We start from the raw sequence: 19889 nt of genomic DNA on the forward strand, positions 1-19889 counted from the left end.
ATCTGCTCCTGCCTTCCTGGGAACTGGAGCGGGTCCCAAGGGGTGGGTGAGGGATCCCAAGGATGTCCCCGGGCTGTGGCATCTGGCTCTCCCAAGACGCTCTGACCCAAACACAGAACACATCCACGGACGACTTGCAGAGGAAGGGAAGCTGCCTCACTCTTGGCCGGGAACAATTTTTCCTGCTGCCAGAAAGCCCTTCTCCCTGAAGGGACCGGGACCGACTTTTCTCTCCCAAGGAGAGCCTGGCTCTTGCAAACAAACACTTGAAAAGGACCCAACCCAAATATGTTTTTCTTTTCACAAACCTGTGATCCAGAAATAAAAATTTCCATTCCAAGCTATGCCTTGAAGTGAATTCCTCTAAGGGTTCGTCAACTATGCACATTTCCTGTATTAGAAGGGGAAAAAAATGTTGCTCAGGGTGCCAGAAGCTCACCCTAGGTTTGTTCAAAAAGGCATGGCGGAAGGGTAACAGAAGTTAAAATCATTGAGAGCAAGTCTCCAAGCTGTCTTGGACTGAAACTCATCATCTGTAGCTAATTTCAGTATTAGCTGATACTAAATTTATTTCACAAGCTGGGGAAAAACACCTAAGAGCCAAAATGTTACACCACTCCCTTCCCATTATCTAGAAGTGTGGTAAACATGTGGAAAATGGCTCTTCATCTGAATTTGAATGACTAATTTAACTCAAGGTTCACGCCACGGATGTTAAAGCAATCACAGGCCAGAGGATAGACAAACCTTTCCTTCTGACACTGGGTCCCCACCTTGGCCTGCCCTGAGTGGTATTAATGTTGGCGGAAAAGGTAGGAGGGTCGACAGGGTTGCAAATGAACCTATCGGCCAGCTGGGCTGAGCTGCAGCTGACTCTGCCTTCCAGCAAAACAGCTTGTAGGAAACCGGAGTGAAGGCAAGGGGCAGGTGGGCCTGTCACGGGCAGAGAAGCCAGACATTGCAACTTTTCAAAGTCCGTGAGAGCGTCATTGCAGTCTTATTCTTTCTCATAAAGGTGGTTCATTAGCTATAACTAAATATGACTCAGTTGTACCAGTTCTACATGAAAAATCCTCTCCCCGGTACTTGCCTTTAAGAATTGGGGCGTTGCCAGGCGAACGGTGGCGATGAAGCAGACCTCCTTTCCCAGCGGCACCCGGCAGGGCCTTGAAAGGGTGCTATCGAAGCCGTTACAAGAGGGGCTAGGCACTGGGGTGGGAGAGAACAGACAGTTTAGGCCTATGTGGCACGGTGGCCGACCCCTACCTGGCATCACTGTCAGCCACACCGCGCTCAGGGCTTCCCGAACTATTCACTCACTTCCTGGGCCTCAGGATCCGGGGTGATCCCCAGAGGCCCACAGTGGTCACCACAAAGTTGCTGGTTCTGTAGCTCTGCACAGAGGGAAGACCTGTTCACAAGCGCCTTTTTCTTCTCACTGGGAAGTCTGGGAAGGCATGACTTTCCTCAGTCCACAGAGGAGGCCGCAGAGGCCTGGAAAGCTCACAACCAAGGTTGCTCAGAGCCATAATAATGGAGTGAGGACGCTAAGCCAGGGCTTCCGACTCCAAGCCTGGAGTTCTCCCAGGGCAGAGAGGGGATGGGGCTGAGAACAGGCCCCCGCAGGCCCTTTGAGGAGGTGCCAGCTGGTACCGGCCGCCATCTTCCCCAGGAGCTACAGACCTGGCTTCACCGTGACTGTGGTGAACTGCTTTACCTTCTGGGCCAGAGAACAATTCTGCTATGTTAGGTGGAGTATGCTGGGTGGGGAAAAGAACCCTGTTAAATATGAGGAAAGTTGGTGGGCCATGTATATGGAATTCTCGAACTTGGCTACATACTAGATTCCCTGGGGCCTTCCCTGCCCTCCCAGCTGCCCAGACCCCACTCCCAGCTCCACTAATCCAGGAACTCTGGGTGGGAAGCATAGGCACTGGCACTTTTGAAAGCCCCTCCCGCAACATTTCGTACCACGAGGCCAGGATTGAGGATCATTACGCTAGATAATCTATACTACCTCTTTCTTTTTCAAATGTAGTTGATTATATCCTGAACCAGATCCTGAATTCTGAGTACATTTCTGAACTGGTAGATTTAAACATAGCTGTGTTTTCCAATTTGAGAACATATAAAGCAACAGAAAATGAAATGCATTCTAAAATGAAATCTGCGAGACTTTCTTTGGATTTTAGCTTTCCAATAATTTTTGTTTTATATGTTCGTAGGTTTCTAAGTGATTCTATAATGTGGTCTTCTAGCCACTAACATGAATAAATTCATTTTACCAAACATATTCTCTGAATGCATTCACATACATATCAATATGAATGTTTCCAAACATGAATATAAAGGGGGCAAAGTCGGAAGTGGTGGTCCCTAGAGAGTTTACATCTGTCATTAGTCGGCTTAGACTTCATGTGTGGGGTGAGCCAAGGCACTCACCCAGGGAAGAGAAAGCAATCCCACAGGGAAAGGGTCTGCAGATGTGAACATCTGCACAATAAAAAAAGACATTACCACATTTCCCAGATGTGAAATATCCTCTCTGTTTGAAGTGGAGAGACATCACCTGCCAGATAAAGACCTAATAAAATTCTCCCTACTCTTTCAGAAATTCTAGGTCTTCTAAGCAAACTTCCGAGGACTTCTGGGGAATTTTAAAAGACAGTCTCTCTCATTTGTCTCTAAACCATGCGTCTTGCTGGAATGATCCATGGGCTCAGTCAGTAAGTGCCAACCTTGGTGATTCACCATGAGGAAGGCAGGGGGATGGACAGAGCGTGGGGTAGGGAAACCCCAGCCCCTAACAATTTCTTCAAGCGTCAGAAACCATGGAAATTAAGTGAATGTTCTGTAGAGCTTACTGCTGGCCTGGCTGTCTCTCAGTGCCGTTTTATCAGTCCTTTTAGAACTGCTAAGGTTTTAAAGATGAGAATACTCCCCGCAGGGGAAATTTCATTATTGCTTACAGCCCGTGCCAAAGAAGCTAGCTACTTTACAGAGGGCCCCAGAACCAAGCAAACTCTTCTTCTAAATGAGCTTTCTCCCCCAAAACCTGAAGCAGCTGAGGGCTTGATCAAAGGTGATGGTAAGTCAAGGATGAAAGTTTTAACAGAGGCCAAGGGGGAAACCTTGGGGGAAGTCAAGGGGAAGAGGGTACTTGAAACAGCTTGCTGACTGCGTTTCAAATGACTTCTCTTCACAGCAGGAGCCTTCTAGCTGATTCTGGAGTCAACACAGAAGCAAACTGCTCCCTGGGACTTCATGGGAATATTTAACACTTAGAATAACTTCTCTGGCACTTCTTATCCCAAGGTAGTTAAAAAACATTAATTAAGGATTTAATTCGTTGTTTCAATTTAAGTAATAGAAAAAACATATCTAATTACAGCTGGCTTCCCGAGCCTTTAGGAAGGATTGCCCGGTCGGTGCCGGCGCAGCCCGATCTACTAGCCTTCTCCTTTCTTCCGCCACTTCAAGACACTCACACACACACAGCACTCATGCCACAGATAAAAGCAATGATGGCTTGCTACATTTTTTGTCCTGAGGGTCATCTTATTTGAAATTGACCTTCCTCTTGCCCAGAGCTAAAGAGATAGGTTTCCACTATGGCAGGAACTGGGTCTAGTTCTCTGCCTTCTGCTCTGAGCTTGCATCCTGCAGGCAGCAGGTGCTCCCCATGTGTTTGTTGAACGTGTCTCTGATGAGATGACCTTCCTTTGCACATCCAAATCACGGCTTAAGTCCCAGCTATGGGAAGGCACCTTCCAATCCCAGCCAGCGACTGACGCACAGACCTTGAGACCCCCACCTTCCCACCCATGGCGCCCTTTGGGCAGCCCAGCTTGGGGCTGCTGGTGGCTGGCTCACAGTGAGAGGGTGCCATAGAGCATGGTCCTGGGTCCCACTGGCCCTGGGGCTAGCTCACCGCCCAAGTAGTGCATTTATACTGGTCAGAAGACCCTGGGTAAGGTCTGCTGCAAATCAGCGACAGTGGACACCACTCTGAAAACAAAACCAGTGGACCTCACGCTTGGAAAGACACAAGAGGGTGTTCTGTTTCTGTTCTTCCTACTACTAAAGGGAACCATGGTGGGGATCAAGCCCCTCTTTGCTCCTGAACCTTTCATCACAGCCTCTAATTTTAGAGACCCTGAAAGAATTTTCCCTTGGGCTGGTATGCCAGGGATTCTGAACACAAGAGAGCCCCGAGGTTCTTGGAGAGAATAGGAGTAATTAAAGTCCATCTCGCTTGGCACCTGGGGTTGGCTTCCAAGTCTGTCTGAGGACAAAGGTGACCTCCCAAATCAGTCATAAGAACATAAGGATGACGGTGGGGGCAGGAAGGTCTCAGGTGGTATGAGACATGTTTGCAAAGGGTAGGAAAGAACGGGGAAGAAGTGAGGTAGGGATAGCAAACCCAGCTCACAGCAAAGGAGCAGAAACAAATGGAAAAAGCGGGACCAACTGTTCCTCAGTACTGGTCCAGTCATCAGGCCTCAACAATTAAGTATTCTGATCAGAGATGGCCTGCTCATGATAAATTAGTCGCAACAGCTGTAGGAAAACACACTAATCGTCCACACGGAGAGTGACAAATCACTTTCTCAGCACTTCTCAGAACAAATGGAAATTCAAAGCCGAAAGGTGTCCAGGAAGACATGAAACCATCAGGAGGCCCGCTAAAGGAAGAAAAATGTTCTTAAATCTCATTTATGATAAATGTCCAAAATGTCTGGGCAAGAGTGTTGGAGTGTTAAGGAAATAATAATTTCCTGCACATTCACAAGAAATCCTCTCCCAGTCATTTAGCACTATTTTCAGGCTTTTCTCTTTTCTCTGCACAGCACAGAGTGCTTCGCCTGATGGGTTCTCAACAGCCAGGTCACAGGGTTCTTGGGACAGCCACAGCAAAATAATCCTGCCCGGGTTTGGGTGCCGGGGCACTGCCTAACTTGTACCAACCAGTGCGTGCGTGGTTCATGCTTTCTTTCTGCCAGTGCAGTTTGGCATCAGAGAGAAAGAACGAGCTTGGAGACAAGCTGAGAGCCACACGAGAGAGCTAGGGATTTGCAATTTGCTGGATTGAAAAAATGACGCCAATGGGAAAATATATGTCTCACTTAACTATCTCTCCTTTCCCTTGGCGTTCATTAATTACAATGAGTATTTTTCGGGGCCTGGAGGTTGTCATGGCGTTGACAAGATATCCACCAGATGGCTGGTGTGGATGGAGCCAGATGAGTCGTAGACTCAGGGAAGTGAACTTCTACAGGCTGTCGTCCCCTGTCCTCCAAGTGGACGTCTGGTGCACATTTTTATCCCAATGATAGCACAACATCTATAGGACTGTCCCTGTTCCCAAACTGAAGCAAGTGGGAGCACGTGTCTGATAAATGACCATTCCTCACTGCCCCATTTCAATGTGGGCTCTAGATGCTCAGGCAGGACAATGTCCTTGGGTAACAATTGTTCTTTATTGCGATCTTAATTCCTCTGCTATCTTATCTGGCAGCAATGGCCACTGCTAGTGGATGTGGCACTTCCTCGCTGGGGTGGAGGGGACACTCTGCTTCATGCTCTTGGGAGCCTGTGACCGAAGAGACATTCCTTCCTGTGCTCAGCTCACGTCTCCATTCTCAGTGAGTCTGGTGGGTGTGGCTTTGTTCCCCTAACTGAGAAATCTCAATTCAGCTCAGGGAAACAAGAAACAAAATCCCCAAAGCCCTAAAATGAGGCAACCTACAGAAATCCCACGGAACATACGGAATCGAGTGTTGTAAGCTAAAAAGCCTCCCTTTCTGCCAGTATTTCAAATCTGGTTGTGTGGTTAGAGGCGAATAGGTAAAATGAGGGCAGGGAAACTTTTATACTCTGGTGTGTGGTTTCTGGAAAGCCCAGAGTGGAATGTTTGCTGAGGGTGACCTATTTGGAACCACACCAGCAACTTTTGAAATACTGCTTTCTGGATTTCAGTCGATGCACATTTAAATCCAAGTCTGGGGGAGGAGCAAGGGCTTAAATAGAGAATTGCCTTCTTCCTGGCACGAACTTCTCTTTCAGGAACTGGAACCTGTTTATTAGGACCTCTTAAAGCAAAGACTGTTCATTATGCCTTGGAAAATCATCTGGCTGGTTCCTTTCCCATAGAAGTGGGGGGTGGGACTGTGGGACCTGAGTGGGGGTTGGGAGAGGACCCAGGTGCTCTTCTGTAGAACTAGAGAAGGAAAAAGATGATGAACAGTGTATTTGTTCGTGATATCTAAAAAAAAAAAATCTGTTCTGGGACAAACATAGCTCCGAATAATCTAATTTCATTTCAGCCCCATTCTGGAAATGATGTGAAGAGCAGAGGTAGGCCAGAGGCTGATCCCACCAGTGGTCCTCTCTGAATCTCCAGGCCACATGGCCGAGAGCACACAGCAGGCTTTTTTTTTTTTTTTTTAAATGGGAAGAGAAAGAGACCTGTGCTTCTGTATTGCAGCTCGGATTCCTTCCAGAAGCTTTTCACAGACTTGGTTAGAAACTGTCCTAAAGTGAAACAGTTCTAGGAAAGCTCTTTTCTTGTCCCATTTCCCAACACGTACTTCTTCACATTTATTAAACAATCTAGGTTAAAGATGTACAATCCTGTCTTATATCCCCTCCCTTGTCTTCAACATCTGTAGCAGATGATGAAGTCCCAAGGAGTGACCAATATGTGCAAACGTGAAGCAGGGGAAAATTCCATTTTGTTGATGCATTTGGGCAATGGTGGCTGTGTCTGCCCAGCCATGGGGAACGGAGAGGGTTCAGAGGTACAGGGGTAAGCTGGCATAATCGGCTGGTGAATCTAGAAATGTCCAACCAGAGATTAATTGCCTTAACAAGGGCAAAGGTGCTTCTACGTCTCTCCACGCCCCAAATTCCTAACCCGGTCTACTCCCACCAGTGGCAGGGCAGAAAAATGCTGAGCAGTTATGTGGGGTGGCTGGCAAGCAGGTGGCATCTTCATCTACATGATTTAAGGGTCGCCAAAAGCTCCCTCTGGATCCGTGTCCCCTGTCTTCCCTGTACTGGAGCTGACACAGTTCCCCTTCTGTCCTTTGGTGTAAGGCCCAAGGGTTCGTATGGATGGTTTTCGAGTTGCAGTTTGTGTTTAGGTCAGCTTTAAGGCAAACTGGGTGATCAAGTGAACAAGAGGCCGGGAAGAGTCCTGGTGGGGCACTTGAGTCAGGGGTCCAGTTACGGACCTCGGGGAGCACCCAGGGAGCCCAGGTGGTTAAGGAACTTGATGTGGGTGGCAGACCCAGAATGGGGAGCAAATGGAGGCCAAAGATGACCACACACTGGCCAGGTCCTATTGCTTAGTTCTCCCAGGGCAGACAATTCACAAGTCACTGGAACTGACACAAGGGCCAGTTTTCCCAGCACCTACTGAAATGGATTTAATCTTCACTTTGGAGTCAAGGTCAAAGTGTAGTGGGAGCTCTGTCTCTGGGTGGGCTCTGGGGTCTGTCAAGGAGAGCTGTATTTTCAGTTCTCAGAGAAAAGTCTGATTTCTCTATGAGTCAAAAGTCGGGTCTGAATCTTGCTGCTGTCCCCAGTCACCTGTGTGTGTGGGGCCAAGATCGCTGAGCCTCAGTTTAGGTCAATGTACTTGTCAAGCTTCATTAATGTACCAGGTATGGACTGCGTAGGCTCATGGAGGAGTAAAGGTGACTGTCCTTCCAATAAATAAATCTTTATTTATAAAGATGAGAGCCTTGCATCTTCCTGACAGGCATCAAAGAAGAATGGACCAGGCCATGTTCCATAAACTAAAGAGCCCTACAGAAATGAGAGGACTTTTCCCAATAATGGGCCTGAGCAGAGTTTTCTACACAGTCGTTTGCAGTGTGAGCAGGTATTAAAACTAACTTTTATTTATTTAAAATAAGACCAATGCTCATAGTCTGTTCTCTTCTTTATTTTACACCTCAGGACAATGGCGGGGGTGGCTTGTGTACAAACCGCATTCTCCAGTTTCTGTATTTGATACTTTGACATTTGGGGCCTTCCCAACCTTGAAGGAACTCTCCCTTCTGGGTTGGCCAAGTCCCAGAAATAGTGAATGATTCACCTTTCCGTGCACCTTTCGTGGGCAAACCAATGCCCAACCCTCACCTTTGTGGGTCTCTCCCACTCTGGGCTACTATCCACTGGCTCTTATCATCCAGGCTTCTGACAACTAGGGACAGCCCCTTATTCAAGATTCCAGGTAGCCAAACTGACACCTGTTTACACCTCCTTGCTTCTTCATTTCCACAGAAACCATACAACTACCTAGCTCTTGCCCACATCCTCTCTTCTTCGCCCTGCCCCCTGACTTCCCCTGGTGCTTCCCTGTGTGGCTCCATGGTGAGCTGTGCCAGTTTGGAGGGGTCTGTGAGTATAAACCTCTTCTCCCCGACAGTCATTTCCATGTCTGTGTGTCTCACCATATTTGATTTAAAACAAATCTTGGGTCCCCTGAAAGCAGCTTGGTACATGGGTGCAGGACTCCTGGTAAGCACAGGTATAGACATACTGAACCAACTGTATGCCAGGTAAAAGGGACAGGCCTGTGTAATGCAGCACAACACAGATTCGTGGGAGGCAGCAAAGTATTGGGGTGAAGGGTAGGATTTCAGGGTTAGAACGGGTATGAGCGTAGGTCCTCCACTTCCCATGGGTGTACCTCAGATTCTCTCATATGTATCACTTTCCTCCCTTGATTAGCAGGAATGATGCCAACAGGACCACTTATAAGGTTGGTGGGAGGATTCAATAAGATTATCAATGCAAAGACCCAGGACCTAGGACTTAGGAAGCACTCCTACTTTTATTACCCCATTGTTCAAGGCTCATTGAGAAGTAAACCTACAAAATCAAATTTGAAGTATTCCTTAGAGTATGTTAAACCATATTTCATAGATCAAAAAGGATTGGATGTCGGTGATTTCATGGGGTTCCATCCTAGCTATTCATTTGTCTCTGACATGGTTGCTGTCTATTTTCATCTAAGTGAGAATTGTTTTTTTTTTTTTTTTTTAAAGATTTTATTTATTTATTTGACAGAGAGAAATCACAAGTAGGCAGAGAGGCAGGCAGAGAGAGAGGAAGGGAAGCAGGCCCCCTGCTGAGCAGAGAACCCGATGTGGGACTCGATCCCAGGACCCTGGAATCATGACCTGAGCCGAAGACAGCGGCTTAACCCACTGAGCCACCCAGGGGTCCCCTAAGTGAGAATTGTATTTCAGTTTTTCCACAATTACATTTGGAGACTCTGGTCTCAAGAAAGCCCCCTAACTTTGGTTGGTTCCACAGGCTCTGGAAAGACATTCTGGCACTCTTGGTTTTAAATTTTCCACTTAAAGTGCTGTGTGTTTATAGAAGTCACAGTTTAAAAAAAAAATCACACATAATTTCCACACATTCTTTCAGGGAAACAAACATTGTCTCAACTTGAAGTGAAAATAAAGGTTTGCTAGTTAAAAAAAACAAAAAACAAAAACAAAAAACAAACAGCAACCCAGGTATTCACAATGAAGCCTCCCTCTTTCCTGAAACCCTCTAAATGGTGATAAGTGACAGGACGCTTCAAAGTGATACTCAGCAGCAGCTTAAAGGAGAGTTGCAGAAATGGAAATTAACAAAGGATGTGACTGTGGCTCACCAGCCAATCACGTGTCAGTTCCTTAATTAAGTGGTGCACTGTTGTCATGGGGACACGTGGGCGCCTTGTCCCATAATTCCTACAGTCTTGGCACTCCGGGGGGCCAGGGTGCCTTTCCCTTCCTTGCTCACAGCCTCATGGGATGCTCTTCTATTCCGGCAACTGGCATAATGGCCACAACACACATTTTAAGCGAATTCCAAAGCACTGTTTATATTAATTCAAAAATAAAGCTGTCTGGAAGGAGCACCATCAGCGTGAGGAGTACCCTTAAAATTCCTACAGAATGGCATTTAATATTATGATAGGGTGGTGTCTCTCAAAGTCCATGACCCCTTTCACTAAAACCCCAAGGTTCTTCTCCAATTTCACAACCTCAGCCCCGCCTTCTGATCTCCTGACCTATAATCTGCATTTTAACAAGCTGCCTCACCCAATGAACCCTGCACCAGGATTGGCATAACATTGGGTGCTTGACAAGGCACCTCTTGGGTCAGTTTCTTTAGCTAGCTACCATTTACTTAAATGTGTGATTGATTAAACATACATCTCATGAGATTTAGGAAAGCCTTTCAGATGAGTTAGGTTAGGCATGGTCAGGCTTTGGCTCTACCCCATTTAGCCCAGACTTAGGGCCCCACTTGGGAAAGCTGTCCTGCCTTTACTTCCAGCCACTCAGGAACAACTGAGCCCTGTTTGGGTAGGTTCCCAGAGGGCCCCCAGTTGGCCGTGGAGTCCATCATCCAGGCATAAGCCCTGAACATTAGGCTTGAAAATCACGTTGGCAAGACCAACACGTTTAGCATGTAGTTGGAGACTTTGAGACAAAGGATGTATATTTATGCAAGCAACATACAGCAGAGGATCATCTAAGGGTGAAGGGAAGATCTGGGTAGCCTCAGCATTAAGACTCAGGACCATCATGTTGGCTGGTTCTATTGGAAACTATGGGACTAATGTGGTGTGGGAATGGACCCCACTGTGGGTCTGGAGTTATAGAACAGTGACAGGGACATACTGGGCTGCCATCAACTCCCTGGGCCTCTTCTTTCCCTGTTTGTTCTCCTTTGGTATATTTCTCCTTTCCTCTTCTCTCTTTCCACCATCCCTGTCAACACGTCCTCCCGTTTTTTCCCATCTCTGCAGTTTTATGAAACATTAGACCATTCAAAGCGATTTATTTCATGTTGAGGTTGGAGGCCTGGAGCAAACCAAACTCTGACCTTTCTATGCTGGGCTTCACTGTGGGGCGGGACGGGGGCTGGCACTGCTGAATTTCTGGCATTGGGCCCACAACCCCATTTTCCCTAGGTCAAAAGTGAACAGAGGGTGTAACTCGAGTTTAGCGGTGCAGCCAGAGTTCGGGCCATTAGTTATCTGGGTAATTTCAGAGAGTAAGATTTTACTGTTAGGCTAATCGGCTTGATAACTCATCTGGGGTGGATTGCTGGCCCATCATAAAATGGCCACTTCCTGGGTATTAGGGTCAGAGGGAGCAGAAACCCTAGGTACCAGACCCACGAAAACATGCCCACAGAGGAAGTGAGAAAAGGAGAATAAGGATGCAGAAACCAAGGTTCTGGATCTTCTCGTCACAGTGCAGCCTTGTTTGGCTGTGTGTAGGCTGAGTCTGTTCTTTATTAACTGTAAGTGGTTTCTCATAGCACAGAGCTATTCCATCTGCCCAAAAATAAGTAAATGAATAAAGTATATTTCAGTGGGACGTTGTGGCCCGGCATCAACACAAGTGTGGGAGTGCGTTCTTTCTCGAATGGGAGATAACATTTACGAGCACAAAATGCATCTTGGGAACATGGAAATCGAAATGCAAATAGGAAAAGCACAGATTCTCACTCCTCCTCCCTCAGTGAGTCTTACGTCCCCTTGTGCACGTTTGCATGATAAAAGACACTGTAGCAATTATATGACAATTAAAGCTTACCATTGTTGTAAGAGCGAAAATTTCCTACGAATTTTATGTATTCATAAGTTGGAAATTCCTTTGGGTTCAAGCTGCCTCTAAGAAGATGGCAATAAAACTCTAAATCGTTGTCAGCTGGGCCATTAAAGGAAAAAGAGAAAAGGAACATGAATAAGACATAGATTCTAGACTAAACAAGTTATGTCTTTGTGTAACTCCTGGGCATTATTCTATACATGGCCAGGACGTCTCTCTCCTGACGAGTGACTCTTGGACATGATTTTAGAACCTTTGCAGAGCAGGGGGTTCCCCCCATAGTTTGTATAGATATTTTGCATTCCCTACTCGGGCCCAATTAGTCTTAATTTGCTCACAGATGTCTGTGGTTGGTTATGTCGGCATTGATTAGTTCCGGTTGTTTTCATATGGTGTATTAAAATAAAGCTGCTCATATAGAGCTGCTCTCTTTAATTTAATCTTTTCACGTTGCTTTGAAGTAAAATCAGATGTACAACAGGACACATTATTCACAGAAAAAGAACCAAGGCCTGAACAAGTAAGCATGAGGCGTTTGTACTACTTCTATCAATGTCTGTGCTTCGCTCAAGGGCACATGGTTCAGGAGGCACTCAGGCTGGTCTTCCATCCAGGTCGCCAATTTTGAGAAAAACTTTAAAATTCCATAAAAACCACAAATGTATATAAAAGACCAGATGACAGCCTCAAGAGAAGAGAATTTGGAGTTTTGACCTAATTATTCAGTTTTCAGTTGGTGACTCGGTTATCATACAAATCTAGCATCACGGTGTCTCTAAAATGAGCAGATTGTGCACTGATTTTTGCATTGTTTGTTACTCAAAGACTCTCATGTTCAAAAAAAAAAAAGAACTTCTTGTATTACATGCAAAAAATTCTTATTCTTAAGCGCCGTGCTTTCAAATTTTCCACAGAGAAGTTAAATGTCATACATATTCCAAATGCCAGTTTTAGCTTTAAATTTAAAATATACCTCCAAGGATCTTGGAAATATTCTGAGTCGCCAGGAAAATTGTTCTTAAAATTAGTCCTCCCTTCTTAATTCATTCTAACCTCTTTTCAAAAGTAAAATTCTTATCTTATATCTTGTAAAACCAGTAAAGTTAAACTTACATTTTAAGTATTCTGGGGAGGGGGAATCTGTCACAAGCATATGGGAAGAAAGCATTTTATACACTTCTGAGTGTTCTTGTTCTGGAAGGAAATTTAACAAATTCTGATCCATGACATCTGACTGAAAAAGAAAATAAAGAACAAAGGTACACACTCAACGAAGATGAAAAACAAAAGCCAAAGCCAAAACTGAACATTGAAGACAATTCAGAACTGGTTTATGAAATGAAAAGTTCAAGATCTGATTTTCTGTGAAGACCTCAAATCTATCAACCTGTCATCCCAAATTATAATCCAGAAGGTTTTACTTGCTCCAGTGCAAAAGTATTGTCCATGGACCCACCAAAGAGGAGTTAAGTCTAAGAAGTGTGCAGGGGGTCCTGCTCTTCCCAGAGGACCCCACCTGCCGACACGCCTATGTTCTGGCTGGGGTGGTGGGGACAGCGAGGGACCCCAGGGCAGCCCCACTCGCTCATGTGAAGGGCCCTGAAGAACGCATAGGGTTCCCTTCCTGACCACTAGGCCCACAAATGAACACCTGTTTACTTCTTAAAGGTCTCCTCAATCAAAGGAACCATGCTTTTTTTCTGAGTGACTGGGCACTGCCGTACAAAAATACAACATAGAATCTGGATACAGCATTGTCCAACAGAACTGTCTGTGGTGATGGAAATGGTTTATCATGTGCACTGTCCCTTATGAAAGCCACCACCCACATGATTATGGCATTGAAATGTAGCCGGTATGATCAAAGCCTGTTCTTTTTTAAATTAAATTTATTTTTAATTTTTTAGAGAGAAAGTGTGTGTGTGCGTGCATGTTGGTGGGGGAGGGGCAGAGAGAAAGAGAGAGAATCCCAAGCAGGCTCCACAGCCAGCATGGAGCCCAATGCAGGATTTAATCTCACAACCCTGAGATCATGACCTGGGCCGAAACCAAGAGTCGGACGCTCCACCCACTGAGCTCCCATATTCACTAGTGCATGTGCAAGCTGACAGAGGAGAGATAGGGAGAAGACAGACATGTCTCTTGCTGCCTCAATCTCCCTCAAAACTCCTCCTTTCCTGTATTTTTTTTAAAGATTTTATTTATTTGTCAGAAAGAGAGAGAAAGCACGCAAGCAGGCAGAGAGGCAGGCAGAGGCAGAAAGAGAGGCAGGCTCCCTGCTGAGCAAGGAGCCCGATGTGGGACTCGATTCTAGGACCCTGGGATCACGATCTGAGCCTAAGGCAGCGGCCCAACCCACTGAGCCACCCAGGCGCCCTGCCCCTTCCTGTATTTTTAAACACAATATTATACACCCTTGAATTTGTACATCCAGGTAACTCTCTGTTTTGTGCCCCCTAAAGACCAGAGGTTGACATGCATCCCCAGTGGCAGTCTTTTGCACCCATACCTCCACCTCCTATGTGCTCGATGTCCCCATGGTATTGCCAATGGGTCATCTGCCCATACCAGACACCCTGGTGGCATCCTCAGCTTCTCCCCCTTCTGCCCTCATCTTCGCATCCAAACAATATCCAAGGGATATGGCACACTCCTCCCTCAAATTCTCTCAGATCTTCTCCCTTCCCTTTATTTCCATGGCTTCGACCTCCAGTCTAGAGCACCGTCATTTCTTATCTGGGGAATGAAATGACCAAACTGGTCTTCCCACAACGACTTTTGTCCCTGTCCAACGTGTTCTCCACCAGCAGCCAGAAGGATCCCTGTATCAGATGATGTCACCACCTTGCTTAAAACAATCTATTGGCAGGGGTGCCTGGCTGGCTTGGTCCATAGTGCATGTAACTCTTGATCTCAGGGTCGTGAGTTTGAGCCCCATGTTGGGTATAGCCCTGACTTCAAAATAAAACAAAACAAAAAACAGTCTGTTGGCTGCCAAACGCTCTTAGGATGATGCCTGAACCTCCCAATTCACTTCTGAGGTTTGTACTACCCACCCCCAAATTTCTTTTTCTCCAGTTGGCCAGCTACTTCTTCCTTCTGGGTCTTCCCCAGGCTGCATCCTGAGGCGAGGACATCGTGCACCTCTCCTTGTGTTTGGCTAACTCCTGTGCCGCCTCTGGGTCCCTGCTTTGAAGGTGCTGGCCCTGAGGAAGCACCCACGGAAGCCACCCTCACTGCTGGCCTCTGGCCTCTGAAGCCCCCTGCTGTACTTGTTCTGTGGCCCTGCAACTGCTGGGGAGGGGCAGGTCCACCAGACCGGAAGGCCCATTGAGGGACCAGGCCCACGTCACGGCAAGACAGAGAGAGCCCCAGAGATTGGGACTGAAAGGTGGCTCTGCCCCCATATCAACCAAAAGGTGAGGAAGCTGTGAGGGTGGCATGAGCTGCTGGTCAATCACTCAATGAATGCTCAGCGTGATGAGGTGTTTCATAACCATTCAGGAAAGCTCTCCAAGTTTTCTTGTTCATTCACATGCTGATGTGTGTCCTCTGTCTGCCTCATCCAACGGGAGCTCCAGGACAGCAGGGGCCCCAACTGCCTTCTTCATGCCTGGGTGCCTGACACCAAATGGTGATTGGCCTTCAACAAAAATGCACTGAATAGGGGCGCCTGGGTGGCTCAGTGGGTTAAGCCTCTGCCTTTGGCTCGGGTCATGATCTCAGGGTCCTGGGATTGAGTCCCACATCGGGCTCTCTGCTCAGCAGGGAGCCTGCTTCCTCCTCTCTCTCTGCCTGCCTCTTTGCCTACTTGTGATCTCTGTCAAATAAATAAAATCTTTAAAAAAAAATGCACTGACTACCTGAAAGAAGTGGAAGCGGGCAAGCATGACAACAGGAGTAAAAATAAGGCACCCCAAGAATACGGAGCGTGGTGTAGAGGGTCCATGCATAAGGACAGAGAGGCTCCCAGGAAATGACTCAGGTCCGGGGTGCACCTGAGCCTGGGTGGCTCAGTTGTTAAGCGTCTGCCTTTGACTTGGGTCATGATCCCAGAGTCCTAGGATTGAGCCCTGCATCGGGCTCCCTGCTCAGCGGGAGGCCTGCTTCTCCCTCTTCCACTACCCGTGCTTGTGCTCCCTCTCTTGCTGTATCTCTTTCTGTCAAATAAATACATAAAATCTTTAAAAAAAAAAAAAAGAAAGAAAAAGAAAAAGATGGTGTCTGTGGGGCAGCCAGGGCATTCCAGGCAGAGGGCACAGTGCATACAGAAGTATCAGAGGGGAGGGAGGAGAGCAGTGGAGGCAGATACTGCAAAGAGAAGTGAGGCCAGAACCAAGAAGGCTGCAGAGGAGTGAGTACCTTGTCCTGAGTGCCTGGGGTGGGGGTGATGGGAACCACTGAGGGGGCAAGAGAAGGGGAGGGCAGGACAATACCTGTGCTCTCTGGCCTGAAGAAGGACAGAGCGCAGGACATCAGGCTAAAGAAGGTCAGTCTGAACAGGCACAGGGAAGGGGAGACGTGATGCATAGGAGGGAGCATGCAAACAGGTCACCCGACAACAGAATCCACCCAACACTGACTCAGGGCCCCCCATGTGCCCGCCACTGCCTTGGGCACTGGAGGAAACCCAAGGGAGCAAGCGAGCCCCTCTACTCTTGCAGCCAGCTGTCCAGGGGCTGTGAGGAAGGAGCACACCATTTGGTGGCCGATAAAGGACAGGAGGAAGAAAAGGAGGGACGCCCAGCTTGACAGTGCCCGGGCTTGATCTCCGTAGGCAAAGTCTCTGCAAACCCCTCACGAGCCTGTGCTATCATTTTCTCCCTCCAGCTCTCTCCGAGTTCCTTCTGATGTTCTTGATTTTATTTTAAGCTCATTCCCTTTAGTTTTTTAGATGATGACTAATGCTCACAGACGACAGCAGTCTTTCTTCTTAAAGACACTGCAGATACAAGAAAATGATGACTAAGTCACTCCATGGCCTTTTCTGGGAGAGCCAGGTGGAAGCCCCCTTCCCTTGTCCTGAGTATGACAGAGAGCAGGGCTCTGGGGCTGCCTGACTGAGCTGCTTCTGTGGAAGGCGGCTGGCGGGTCACAGGGCTGTGGGGGCAGCTGGGGCTGCAGGTTCCCCACAGAATAAAGATGAACCCCGGATGGAGGCTGGTGGGAAGGATGGTGAGGATTATGAGCTCACACCCAGAAAGGGCTCAGAGCCATGCCTGGCACATAGCCAGCTCTCGCTATGTATTCACTATTATATTACTATTATGCCATTTCCCCGTGCCAACAAGCAGCACAAACACTGATAGTTAGAAAATTTAAACCCTCATGCTTACCACAGAATAAATTCTATCCGCAATTGAACTGTCCCTTGAATGAGCTGAGCTCTGTTTATTAAAATGACAGCAATTACGGAGACAAAGGAGGGCGCGTGCCATCCGCAGCCATCTTGCCCGCTGAATCACAGTGTCGGGACTATCATTTACCTGTTGGAGACAGAAGGTTTTCTACCCCAACTTACTGAAGGTCCTTGGTTGCTTTCTCAAGAATTTTTACCAAGACTACTTTCACCATGAACGCCTGTCCTTATTCCAAATCGCACCCTCTCCCAAGTTTCTTCTTGTGCCCCTTGGGAGCCTGGGGGTGATCTAGATGTGCTTCAGAACACAGCAAGGCATTGTCCTCTCACTCCAGGAACCAGCGTTTGGTGGCACCCAGCAGAGCTCAGTGAGCCCATCCACGGAGCTCACAGAAGCTGGCCAGCTGAGTTGGAAGGGAGCCGGGGGACGCTCTGTCCAGCAAGGACCCAAACAGACCCTGGTAGTTCTGGCTGGAGATGTGTTGGCCACAGTGAGAAGTCTTGGAGAAGGGGCAATCGTGAGACATCGTGGAGAAGCCTCACCCTGAGAAGAGGCAGGAATGGGCTCCCCGAAGCAGTCAGGGCCTCAGTCTCCGAAAGGGCCAGGAAGTTGGAGACACATCGAATAGGTTTTGGTGCACTTTAAATTCAGAATCAAACTGATGGCCCAATGGTAATGCATTTAGAAGCTTGTACAGGGAGTGGCTTTGACCCTAGAGTAGTGAAGAATTAATTAGGATATAAAAGGTACCAACTATAAAAAAATCTCTGTTCATGAAAAGAATCTAGAGAGAGCGAGGGGAGCCACAAGAGGAGAGAATATATTTGTAACACATAAGCCATGGTGTAAGTCCTAAAATGAAGGCTCAGTGTTAAACGCTGCCTTGTCACCTAGCAAAACTGGGAGGCCCTCGATGGGCCCAACTGAAAGTTTTCCTTCACACTCTGCCCCTATGGGAAGGCCCCCTAGCTAAACAACGCTCTTTGTCGATGGGGCCCTGCCAGCCTGCCGAATTATTCAAAGAAACTGGTCTCACCCCTGTAGGGACCAGGGGGCACCCCAACCTCTTGTTACTATGAAGCCTGCTTCTCACGGTCCCTGCGGGGGCACTGCTCCAGGGTGTGGTCCCATGTGGCCCTGCATCCTGGTCTCCAGGTTGTGAGCTCAGGAAACTAATAAACTGTGGTCGAGCACCTGTGTCCAGCCAGACCTCCTAAGGGAGAGCAAGCAGGAGGAGATCGAAACAGTATCTGGCAGAGGACTAGTGTCGAGAACATGGAAAGAATGCCTCCACATTACAAGGAACAAACCAGATGGTCTGGTAGAAGAATGGCAAAACCCCCGAACAAGCACTGTGTTCACAAAGGAGGAAATCCAAATAGCTAACAAGCATGTGCAAAGATGCCCACTCTCCTTAGTAACTGGGAGGAAAACAAGTTAAAACTCCATGCGAAAGACTGACAAATGCTAAGAAGCCAGCCAATCCACATGCTGTGATATGGGGCACCTAGAACTCTCGACTCTGCCAGTGGAGATGGTGCAACCATCATTAACAACGTGGTGTCACCGGGTACCCGTGAAGCTGCACCCACTATCCAATCCAGCCATCCTACGTTAAGTTCTCCATGACATGCTTGCAAATGTTCATTGGGAAACACAAGCAGCCTGTTCACAAAGGCACCTTCCAGGAGTTCCAACCTGGAACCGATGCAGAAACGCTAGCACATTCCTCCAGGGGAGAACCAGGCAGCAATGACATAAACCCATGACCACCACCAGGAAGAGCCTGAGATGGATGGATCTCACAGACAATGTTGAGCAACAGGAGTCCATTTCCCAGGATTCTATTTTCCTAAAGTTAGCCAGAAGACAATACTAAATCATCGTGTTGCATGACAAATCAAAAGTCAGTAGAACTACAAAGAAAATCAAGGAAGCAATGATCATAAAAGCCAGGTAAATGGTCATCTCTGGCTGGGAGGTGGGATGGGAGAAGAACAGATGGGAGGTTCTGTGCTTCCAGACATACCCACCTGTATGTTTGCACTCACTCTATCATGGGTTTAAACACTGAAGGAATGTTTCATGCATACTTTTGTAAGCATGCTTTATAAAAATCAAAAGCATATTAAAATAGAGAAAACTGGGGCCCCTAGGTGGCTCAGTCAGTTAAGCACCTGCCTTCAGCTCAGGTCATGATCCCAGGATCCTAGGATGGAGCCCATGCTGGGCTCTCTGCTCCACAGGGATCTGCTTCTCCCTCTGCCTGCTGCTCCCCATGCTTGTGCTCTCTCTCTCTCAAATAAGTAAATAAAATAAAATAAAATAAAATAAAATAAAATAAAATAAAATAAAATATGACCTGAACTCCTTTAACCTGTGACCAGCTCCGAGTTGCATGCAGCCACACCTGCTACAGCCCTCCTAGACAGAGCTACCCACCGCTTGGGTCCTGCCCAGAGCCATCTCTGACCAGATGCCCGGGACTAGGTGTGTTCTCCTGCAGGGGAGTACAGGGTGGGGAAGGAAGGGCAGAGCGACATCTCCTGGGAGGTGTTTCATGGACTTGCTGCTGTGTTGTGTGGTAAAGTCAGCCATGGGTTCTCTTTCTTTTCTGCGACCTCCTCTCCTTGCCGTGACCCTGACCATGGGAACCTGGCCCTTTATCCTACTTTCATCTTGTACTGCTTGCTGGAGCTTTCACTGGGAGAACCAGCATTCCATGGAAGTAGTTTTGGTTTGTAGATTTCTGTACGTTTATAATCACTTGTGCCTTAGATTATTTTCCTTCAGGGACGTGGTGCTGTCCATGCACACATTTCCTACTTTGGAGGCAATTCCCTCTCCTGCTGAGCTGTTTGCAATTGCTCCCAAAGTAGCAGCCCCATTTAAG

At 47.4% G+C, this 19889-nt stretch overlaps 1 protein-coding gene across 6 annotated transcripts in view; it reads right to left on the reverse strand.

Annotated features, from left to right (window-relative positions):
- Positions 1–19889, reverse strand: part of NPAS2 (neuronal PAS domain protein 2) — a 153025-nt gene that overhangs the window by 27189 nt on the left and 105947 nt on the right. For all 6 annotated transcript variants that reach the window (XM_004753034.3, XM_045077700.1, XM_045077699.1 and 3 more), the window contains 4 exons: positions 12750–12870; positions 11622–11735; positions 1091–1209; positions 309–391 (listed from right to left, as the gene is read on the reverse strand). In XM_004753034.3, the coding sequence (XP_004753091.3) occupies positions 309–391; positions 1091–1209; positions 11622–11735; positions 12750–12870 (437 nt within the window). The remainder of the gene's footprint in view (positions 1–308; positions 392–1090; positions 1210–11621; positions 11736–12749; positions 12871–19889) is intronic.

Source organism: Mustela putorius, unplaced genomic scaffold, assembly GCF_011764305.1.
Source record: "Mustela putorius furo isolate JIRA1106 unplaced genomic scaffold, ASM1176430v1.1 tig00000224_pilon_pilon_pilon, whole genome shotgun sequence".
Lineage (NCBI taxonomy): Eukaryota > Metazoa > Chordata > Mammalia > Carnivora > Mustelidae > Mustela > Mustela putorius.